General features: G+C 46.8%; 1 protein-coding gene across 1 annotated transcript in view; it reads right to left on the bottom strand.

The window, feature by feature from the left end:
* Nucleotides 1-10,593, bottom strand: part of LOC107727350 (exostosin-1) — a 333,036-nt gene that overhangs the window by 54,955 nt on the left and 267,488 nt on the right. Inside the window, exon 7 of the mRNA XM_016537193.1 lies at nucleotides 5,755-5,850. Within this exon, the coding sequence (XP_016392679.1) occupies nucleotides 5,755-5,850 (96 nt within the window). The remainder of the gene's footprint in view (nucleotides 1-5,754; nucleotides 5,851-10,593) is intronic.

The following is a 10,593-nucleotide window of genomic DNA, read 5'->3' as shown; positions in this document are numbered from 1 at the left end:
CACTCCCCCCACCTACAATCCCTGCTGGTAAACCCGCAACACCCGCAACCTTTGGGTTACGAGTCCGACTCTCTAACCATTAGGCCACAACTTCCTCCTATGTTGCCATGGTTGCCATGGCTCAGGACTTCGGAGGGCAGTCTCTCCTCAGTGCCCTCAGGAGATCGTTCTGCCAACCCTGCCACCTACAGTGCTTCAGGGCGCAGCGTTCTCCGGCGAGCGCTTCTCTCAGTCACCGCCCGGAAACGTAGCGGTACTAAGAGGCTCGCTATCTCTTCGGAGGTTTCTAGAGCAGCTAGTTCGGCCGTCCCCTGCCGGTTTGCTGCTTCAGGGCACCGACCTAACCGCTTTGATTACACCAGAGGTCAGTCTCGAGAGACTGATTTCCTTAGTAGACCTTTTTTGGCAGCGCGGAAACTTCTGCCAAATGTGTCTCATGGGTCCTGCACACTGTAGAAAGAAGCTACCAAATCAGTTTGGTTCTCCTCCGCCTCGTTTTCAACGGGGTCATTCCCACTCTGGTGGGCCCCGATCAGGCTCTGGTAATGGAACAAGAAGTTAACACTCTCTTGAGGAAGGAGGCCATGGAGGTAGTCCCTCCTCTCGACAGACAGTCTGGGTTCTACAGCCGGTACTTCATCGTTCCAAAGAAGGATGGAAGTTCCTGAGGTTTGCTTTTGGGGGCAAAAGCTTACCGGATTCTTCCGTTCGGCCTTGCACTCTCACCCCGCACTTTCACGAAGTGCTGCTCTGGCTCCTCTGTGACTTCAGGGCATTATCCTCACTGCAGTCACTGTCAGCAGTTCCAGAAACTGCTGGGTCTGATGGCAGCTGCGTCCAATGTGATACCTTTGGCCTGCTGTACATGGTTCTCTCCGAGGGGAAACCCGCTTTGCATGCTCATGGTCACTCGGCAATGCCTACGTGCCTTAGACATGTGGAGGAAACCTTAGTTCTTGGCTCAGGGCTCGGTGCTGGGAACTCCTTGTCGCTGCGTAATGCTAGCAACGGACACGTCCCTCACCGGTCGCCATCTCACATGGCACTTCAACTGCCTGGAGATGCTGGCCGTGTTTCTAGCTTTGAAACACTTTCTCCCAGACCTAAGAGGACGCCATGTGTTGGTGCGCACCGACGACACAGCAGCGGTCTCTTATATCAACCACCAGGGAGGTCTGCGTTCGTGCCCCCTTTACAGGCAGGCGCACCAGATCCTTGTGTGGTCCCAGGGCAAACTCCTCTCGCTGAGAGCAGTTCACATTCCTGGGCTTCTCATTATGGGAGCAGACATCCTGCTGAGGCAGGGGCCGAGGCCCGGGGTATGGATAATTTTTGGCCAGGCTCAGGTGGACCTGTTTGTGACTCGAGAGACATCGCACTGTCCCCTCTAGTTCTCTCTGACTCATCCAGCTCCATTGGGGCTGTACACCTTTCCCAAGATCACTCTGCTCCCGGGAGTTCTGGAGAGAGTGCGCCAGGACAGGGTCCGTCTGCTGCTAGTGCCCCATTCTGGCTGGGCCGAGTATAGTTCTCGGACCTGATTTCCCTTCTCAACGGCTCTCCACGGGAGATTCCCGTCAGGAGGGATCTCCTCTCACAGGCGGAGGGTACTATCTTCACACCCGCCCCGGAGCTGTGGAAGTATGGGTATGGCCCCTGAGGGGGTACAACTCACAGCTTCTGGTCTCTAAACCGAGGTTGTTGAGACCATTCTCCAATCCAGAGCTCCCTCTACGAGGAAACTGTATGCCCTGAAGTGGAAGCTTTTCACTTCTTGGTGCGGAGACCGCCAGCTCGACCCAGGTCTGATTCTCTGCAGGGTTGACCCACTCCACCTTGAAGTCTACGTGGCGGCCGTTGCTACCACGCCCGTATCGGTGGCCAGTCAGTGGGCAGACACCCCCTAGTTACACGTTTCCTCCACGGTGCGCTGAGGATGAGGCCTCTGGCCAGAGAAGCTTATGCTAAGCGGTGGATCAGAATGCTATTCCATAGCCTCGAGTCCCATGATCTCCCCTCTCCTTTGGGGGTCAAGGCTAACTCCTTCTGAAGCTGGTCTTCGGGACGCTGCGGGTTGTCCCCGCCTACATTGTCAGGTGCTACTTGCATTCTGCGCCACTCCTGGCTCCTTTCTCTCGCCTTAGCTGTGCTCTTCCACATTAGGCAGGGATTTGTAAGTCTGGCCGCGTGGGCATACTCGTTCCCAAAGCGTTTCGATGCAGCTCAAGTTCCTGAAAGGGAACGTCTCCAGGTTATGCATGTAACCATGGTTCCCTGAGGGAACGAGACGCTGCGTCTCGGTGCCATACTTCCGGGCAGGGTTGACCCACTCCACCTTGAAGTCTACGTGGCGGCCGTTGCTACCACGCCCGTATCGGTGGCCAGTCAGTGGGCAGACACCCCCTAGTTACACGTTTCCTCCACGGTGCGCTGAGGATGAGGCCTCTGGCCAGAGAAGCTTATGCTAAGCGGTGGATCAGAATGCTATTCCATAGCCTCGAGTCCCATGATCTCCCCTCTCCTTTGGGGGTCAAGGCTAACTCCTTCTGAAGCTGGTCTTCGGGACGCTGCGGGTTGTCCCCGCCTACATTGTCAGGTGCTACTTGCATTCTGCGCCACTCCTGGCTCCTTTCTCTCGCCTTAGCTGTGCTCTTCCACATTAGGCAGGGATTTGTAAGTCTGGCCGCGTGGGCATACTCGTTCCCAAAGCGTTTCGATGCAGCTCAAGTTCCTGAAAGGGAACGTCTCCAGGTTATGCATGTAACCATGGTTCCCTGAGGGAACGAGACGCTGCGTCTCGGTGCCATACTTCCGGCATCCCTGCGAGCGCTTGCTTCATTCCTTGAAGCTGACGCCGGTTTCACTGCACGGGCTTTTATAGCTTCCTGGTCTCTACGTCACCCGTCTGTGACGTCTCGCCCTTCCATTGGACTGATTTCACATGCGATTCAGGGCGTGGTCACACTGAAGGCGTTCCCAAAGCGTTTCTACGCAGCGTCTCGTTCCCTCAGGGAACCATGGTTACATGCGTAACCTGGAGACGTTCTTCTGTGTGACTAGACCAGACAGACTAACTGCTCCCAATTTGCATCAATAGCTACTTTTCCACTGTCGGGTCAGCGCAAGCCAGGGCTAACAACAAGCCGGATGGGGTCAATAGCCTCGCACCTGGAGCCGTGAGCCCAAGATCAAGCCACGTTTCCACTGTCAGACCAATGGTACTGTAAACTATATCATAAATCAAACTTAACAGAAATGGACGTTTGGTCCTTACATAAAGACTTAAGACAGACTTCAGCATCAATATTTTATAAACCAATGATTTACAATAAAAATAGTAATTTATTAATTTGTGTCAGCATGCTAAATCAAACTGATATTTATCATTATTTTACATAAAAACACATGTGAATTGTTCAGTCACAGTTGCTCTGTTTATTTGTGACGACAGGAATGCACAAAACATCTCCATTAGGGATTTTAAGTCTAAATGAGTACACATACGTTTAACACAACATAAAAATACTGATAAACTCTTGTATGTTTTCAACAAATTTCTTTGAAAAGAATGAGCATTTATATTAATTTTCCAAGATGCATGTAATCTGAGGAGGTTTGAGCGCTGTCTCCTCTCACTATACAGTTGTCCTTTCAGCCAAAGCAACAGAGGGAGCTCACAGACAGAAAATCAGAGTTATGAGTTACACAGAGTATATGAAATGTATGACATATGTGGATGCAGAACTAGAATTATAATCAAAAAGTATAATTTATCTTAAAATTATTTATACAGTGAAAGAGTAACATAAGCTGCGTTAGACTATAGCTCAAGCTGCAAGGTTTCTTTGAATAACAGTGCATGTACAGCCAGCTAATGTAAGCTCTGTAAACTGGGTCTGTATAAACAGTGTTATATTGTGTATTGCATGGAGTGTCTTTGATGCGAGTGACGGAAGGCTGTAAGGAAAGCGTGTGCGGAAAGCCCTTTTATGGAGATGGTCTGGGCGTGTTTTATGCAAATGGCTAGCTTTGTTCACGTGGCCGCTCATTTAGAACACTCCAGATTCACTAACACTAAGAAGTAAGAAATAAAAAGAAATTCATATGCACATGCTTATGTGTGAATTAGGAGGAAAGTGTTCGTGAGAATTTTGAATGTGCATATAAATACGAATAATCTATGCAATTATTAGTGAATGAGACCAACTGTCTGAAAGTGTGTTTTGCCATTAAAATTGTTTTAAATGTATTAAATGTTGATGCTAGCTGGTTGCTTGATATGAATACATGCGAAATGAGCAGCGGTGCCTACCGTATCCTAACTTGGATAAACTCTTCCTTTGTTCATTATCACTCCTCAAGCCCGTGTTGGCCCGCTTTGAACAAAGGTATTTGACGGGCCAAAAATCCCTGGCTGTTGGCCCTGAGGAAGCCCCGACGAGGCCCGATCAAACCCCGGAAGTGACAGTGGAAACGTGACTGGCCCTGGCACGCACTAGCACTTGGGTGTTCATGACCCTGATTACGGTTCACAGGTTGTCCTTCCTTGCACCACTTTTGAAAGGTACTAACCACTGCATATGGGGAACATCCCAAAAGACTTGCCATTAGATGCTCTGACCCAGTTGTCTAGCCATCATTATTTGGCCCTTGTCAAAGATCTTTTTATCTCACCCATTCTTCTTGCTTCCAACATATGAAATGAGTATTTACTTGCTGCTTAATACATTCCACCCCTTGACAGGTGCAGTTGTAATGATATAATCAGTTATTTATTTCACCTGTCAGTGGTTTTAATGTTGTATCAGATCAGTATATAAAGAAAACCTGGAATTCTCCTGTGCTGCACATATGTTACCTGTTGGACCTACCGAGACTGTTTTAAGTGAGTTTTCAAAAAATTCACAAATCTACTGTAAATGTGCTCATAGTTAACACCCAAATGTGTTAACTTCACAAATATATTGAGTTAAACATATAATTTTCTCCTAAGATCTTTTTTTCCTCACATTTTCCATCGACTCTATTTAAAAACCCTAAATAGCTACATTTTGAGATAAAACAACTAAGGGATAGGTGAGGAGACAGAGTAATCCATCACATTAAGTTGTTCAGGCTAACTGTTTCTGCAAATAACACATGACAAGATGTAAATGAGTAAAACATGTGCAAAGAGGGATGACGATGAGCAGACAAAGTCTGAAAGGTGCTAATGATAAGATGCATTCAGAATATTCACATAACCACCCACACACAGCTGTGCAGATATCACACATACACACACACAATTTATTTTAAATAATTTTATAGTTTTTAAATGGTGACATCTGTCCTGTTAAGTGTTATTTTGTTTCCTTCACACCGGAAAGTTTGAGTCTAACTTCACTTACCTGCACTTTATGTACAAATCTGTCCCTGGAAGTTAACTAAACATGACAAAACCTTGCTTGGGGGAATGAAAATGGTTTAAATGATTTAAAATGATTTACACACTAAATTATAATTATTTTAATTCTAAAATAGCAAAATATCGGCAGGATTGATCTAATATCTATAATAAATACATTTGCATAAAAATAAAACAACAAAAAAATATAACATTTAAAATAAAAAGTCTTTATCTAGAAGGCTAATCTGTGTGCATGTGTGCAAAGTGTTCGTTGCATGTGTGTGGTTGTGCCAAGAACTGCATGCCAAGACTTTAAACCAACATGCAATTATACTATTTATTTCATCATCTTTCTCCCATCTCACCTTTCTTTTGCCCTCAATGATAGAGAAGAGTGTTGTGATGGAGGGCCACTTGTTTCTAGGTGGTGGAGGCTTCTCACAGTTCCACAGCACTAAAATCTGAAACCACATTAAAACACATGAGCTGCACCGCACATTTCATGTATACATGTATTCAATGTTAGATTGCAACCTGTTTTTGTAGGTGCAGGTGTGAATTATTACAGCCCACATGCAAGAAGTAATCAAAATTTCTCAACAAATCCCATTCTCATTTATTAGTCCTGAAAAGAGGTGTGAGAGTCACTAGAATAATTTCCGACAAACTAGAAATTATCAAGAGACTTCTCATTTTTAGTAACTGTGTTAATTAAGGGCATTTGCAGACACAGTCTAATGTTAGCTCTTGTGAAAAAACTGTGGTTTACTGTATTGAATGTGTACTTCAAATCTAAAAAAAAACTGTAGGTGTGTCATACTTTGCAATACATTTTCATTTAAATGTAAATGACATGCAATTAAGTGTTCAAAAACATTACATCCATTTTTGTATGCAAAAGTGTACTTTTTTAACAAGGTAATACATGATCTGAAAATGTTTTTAATTTAGTAATTATCTAATATAAACTGAACCGATGCAATGTCAGCTGACAAGAAGTTGTTTAAAGTATAGAAACTTTAGGCAAAGGAGCAGTGACCCATGAGGAACACAGACAGTGAAGCTAACATGATCTGTCACTTATCAGATACCGCGGCCAGACTGAGTGTATGCTAGTTTTGCACAGCCAGACGTTTGACTAGTTTTACATGATTAGTTGCTGCCCACATACAGGGACATAATAAAAAATGATGTGTGGAAAACCATGTCAAAATTCGTGGGCATTCTAAATGAGTTTGATTCATGCATTGATAATCATTCATCTTGTTCATGATAAGATGCATCAGCCAGGGTTGCAATTATTATACCAACACTTTCCCTCCAGAAAGTAAAAGGAATATCACATCCAAAATGGAAAATCACCTACCCGATCTCATATTGTTCCAAACCTATGATTTCATGTATTTGGTATGAGGTTATTATCGTTAAGTAAAACTAAAACCATAGAAAAATAAATAAATAAATAAATAAATAAATAAATAAATATATACATACATACATACATACATAAAAATAAATATTATACTTGAAATAATTGACTTGAAATAAATTTAAATATATAAAAAAGCAACATTTTTCTAAAATGAAAAAAAAAATTTATATAGTCATATATAAAAAATGTGATACAATTATTATAGTATATTAGTAAATATATATAAATATTAATATAAAAAAAAAAAAAATGAGAAACTAGAAAATAGAAAAAAAATCTCATTCAAAAGCCCGGTTCGGCATCGTCTCTGAAAGCTCCGGCACTGCCCTCCAAGCCGCTGCGTACTACATCTAGCTTGGTGGGCAAAGGGTACATGGCAGCGGGTCAGACTGGTGCGTTTTCACACTATGGCAGTGTTACAAGTGTACCAAGCCGACCTGCTGAAGGAGCTGGATGAGGGCAACGAGATTAAGTCAGAGGATATCACCGAGTCTCTCACCGGTCGAGGACTTCGAAGTCGAAGCCGGATCTGCGGACCATCCTTCAGGCTAAGAAGTCCTCGGCCAAGAAGTCCTGATACTGGTGGCTCAGGACTTTTGAGGGCAGGCCCCTCTGGGGGAGAACAGTGTACAGCTCATCATACGGTGCCCGTCTCTGCTCAGTGCCCTCAGGAGATCGGTCTGTCAACCCTGCCACCCCCGGTGCTTCAGGTCACAGTGGTCTTCAACGAGTGCTTCCCTCAGCCTCTGCCCAGAAACGGAGCGGACCTTGGGGGGCTCGCCACCTCCAAGGAGGTCTCTAGAGCAGCTAGATTGGCTGTCCCCTGCCGGTCCTCCGCTTCAGGTCACCGTGCTAGCAGCTCTTTGTACACCAGAGGTCAGTCTTGAGAGACTGATTCCCTTAGTAGACTATTTGGCAGTGTGGAAGCTTCTGCCAAATGTGTCTCAATGGGTCCTGCACACTGTAGAAAAAGGCATTTCAACGACATGAACTCCATTTCATTTCAACGGGGTCACTCCCACTCTCGTGGGCCCCGAGCAGGCTCTGGTAATGGAACAAGAAGTAAAAACTCCCTTAAGGAAGGAGGCCATCGAGGTGGTCCCTCCTTTCGACAGAGAGTCCGGGTTCTACAGCCTGTACTTCATTGTTCCAAAGAAGGATGGAGGGTTGCGTCCCATTTTAGATCTGCGTCAGTTGAACCGCTCAGTCATGCGACTGAAGTTCAGGATGCTCACTATCAAGCAAGTCGGGTCTCAGATCAGGTCCAAGGACTGGTTAGTCACGATAGATCTAAAAGACGCATACTTTCATGTCTCCATCCTTCCCCATCACAGGAAGTTCCTGAGGTTTGCTTCCGGGGGTGAAGCTTACCAATATCTGGTTCTTCCGTTCGACCTTGCACTCTCACCCCGCACTTTCACAAAGTGTGTGGATGCTGATCTGGCTCCACTGCGACTCCATGGCATCCGCATACTCAATTATATCGACGATTGGTTGATATTAGCTCAATCAGAGCACATGGTGGTTCGGCATTGAGATGTCATTCTCACCCATATGAAAGAGCTGGGGATAAGACTAAACCCCAAGAAAAGTGTGCTTTCTCCACTACAGAGAACCACTTATCTGGGCGTGGCGTGGGATTTGACCACGATGCAGGCATGTCTGTCTCCTGCTCGGATCGACTCGATCCTCACTACAGTCGCGAGAGTGAGAGAAGGCTGGTCACTCACTGTCGAGCAGTTCCAGAAACTGCTGGGTCTGATGGCAGCTGCGTCCAATGTGATACCTTTTGGCCTGCTGCATATGAAACAGGTCGTGTCTCAGATCAGGTCCGAGGACTGGTTTGTCACGATTGATCTAAAGGATGCATACCTCATCCTTACACTACAAAGGAGGTTCCCGAGGTTTGCTTTGGGGGTAAAGCTTACCAATATCGGGTTCTTCCGTTCGACCTTGCACTCTCACCCCGCACTTTCACAAAGTGTGTGGATGCTGATCTGGCTCCACTGCGACTCCATGGCATCCGCATACTCAATTATATCGACGATTGGTTGATATTAGCTCAATCAGAGCACATGGTGGTTCGGCATTGAGATGTCATTCTCACCCATATGAAAGAGCTGGGGATAAGACTAAACCCCAAGAAACATGGGAGATTACCGTCAGGAGGGATCTCCTCTCACAGGCGGGGGGGCACCATCTTCCACCCCCGCCCGGAGTTGTGGAAGCTGTGGGTGTGGCCCCTGAGGGGGCACAGCTCATAGCCTCCAGTCTCTCAACTAAGGTTGTTGAGACAATCCTCCAATCCAGAGCTCCCTCCACCAGGAAACTGTATGCCTTGAAGTTGAAGCTTTTCACTTTTTGGAGCTTGACCCAGTTAACTGCCTGGTTGGTTCAGTGCTGGAGTTCCTGCAGGCCCGTTTCTCCGCAGGGTTGACCCACTCCACCTTGAAGGTCTATGTGGTGGCCATAGTGGCATACCACGCACCTCTCGGTGGTCAGTCAGTGGGCAGAAACCCCCTAGTTACACATTTCCTCCACAGTGCGCTGAGGCCTCTGGTACGGTCCCGAAAGTGTGCTTTCTCCACTACAGAGAACCACTTATCTGGGCGTGGCGTGGGATTTGACCACGATGCAGGCATGTCTGTCTCCTGCTCGGATCGACTCGATCCTCACTACAGTCGCGAGAGTGAGAGAAGGCTGGTCACTCACTGTCGAGCAGTTCCAGAAACTGCAGTTCCTGCAGGCCCGTTTCTCCGCAGGGTTGACCCACTCCACCTTGAAGGTCTATGTGGTGGCCATAGTGGCATACCACGCACCTCTCGGTGGTCAGTCAGTGGGCAGAAACCCCCTAGTTACACATTTCCTCCACAGTGCGCTGAGGCCTCTGGTACGGTCCCACTGTCGAGCAGTTCCAGAAACTGCTGGGTCTGATGGCAGCTGCGTCCAATGTGATACCTTTTGGCCTGCTGCATATGAGATCCCTACAGTGGTAGCTCAAGACCAAGGGGTTTTCCCCGAGGGGCAACCCACTTCGCATGATCAAGGTCATGCGGCGATGACTACGTGCCTTAGACATGTGGAGAAAACCGTGGTTCTTGTCTCAGGGCCCGGTGATGGGAGCTCCTTGTCGTCGCGTAACGCTAACAACGGATGCGTCCCTCACTGGTTGGGGTGTGGTCATGAGTCTGTGAGCTGAGGCCTCTGGTACGGTCCCGTGTCCCCCCGTGGGACCTGGCTGTGGTGCTAGAAGCTCTCTGTAAACCTCCCTTCGAGCCTATTGAAGAGATTTCTGAGCGTTTCCTCACTCTAAAGACTAACTTCCTTCTGGCTATCTCTTCAATTAAGATAGTTGGTGACCTTCAGGCCCTATCCGTGGCCCCCTCTTTCCTAGACATTGCACCCAGATTGGCCAAAGCGTTTTTGTACCCCAGGCCGGGGTATGTTCCTAAGGTCCCTTCATCTGCACCATGGCCTGTCGTACTCCAGGCCTTCTGTCCTCCTCCCTTTCGGGAGCCTGACCAGCAGAAGCTTAATTGTATGTGTCCACTGCGAGCCAACAGAAAGCAACATTAAAACCGAACGTATTTCTGACAAGCAAAATGTCGCTTCTAATGTAAAAACAGGAAAATGCACCTGTAAATCAATTTAAGGGTGCAAATATTGTCCTTTATTAGAAAAGGTGTGACTGCGGTCTAAGTGGAAGAGAGGGGGTACACAGAAGTATGTTAAATGCCCCAGGGGGTACGCCGCTGTAAAAAGTTTGAGAACC

This window comes from Sinocyclocheilus rhinocerous, unplaced genomic scaffold (genome assembly GCF_001515625.1).
Source record: "Sinocyclocheilus rhinocerous isolate Xijiao unplaced genomic scaffold, SAMN03320098_v1.1 scaffold156, whole genome shotgun sequence".
Taxonomy (NCBI): domain Eukaryota; kingdom Metazoa; phylum Chordata; class Actinopteri; order Cypriniformes; family Cyprinidae; genus Sinocyclocheilus; species Sinocyclocheilus rhinocerous.
The sequence above is the reverse complement of the archived record's forward strand: the minus strand, read 5'-3'. Positions and strand labels throughout refer to the sequence as shown.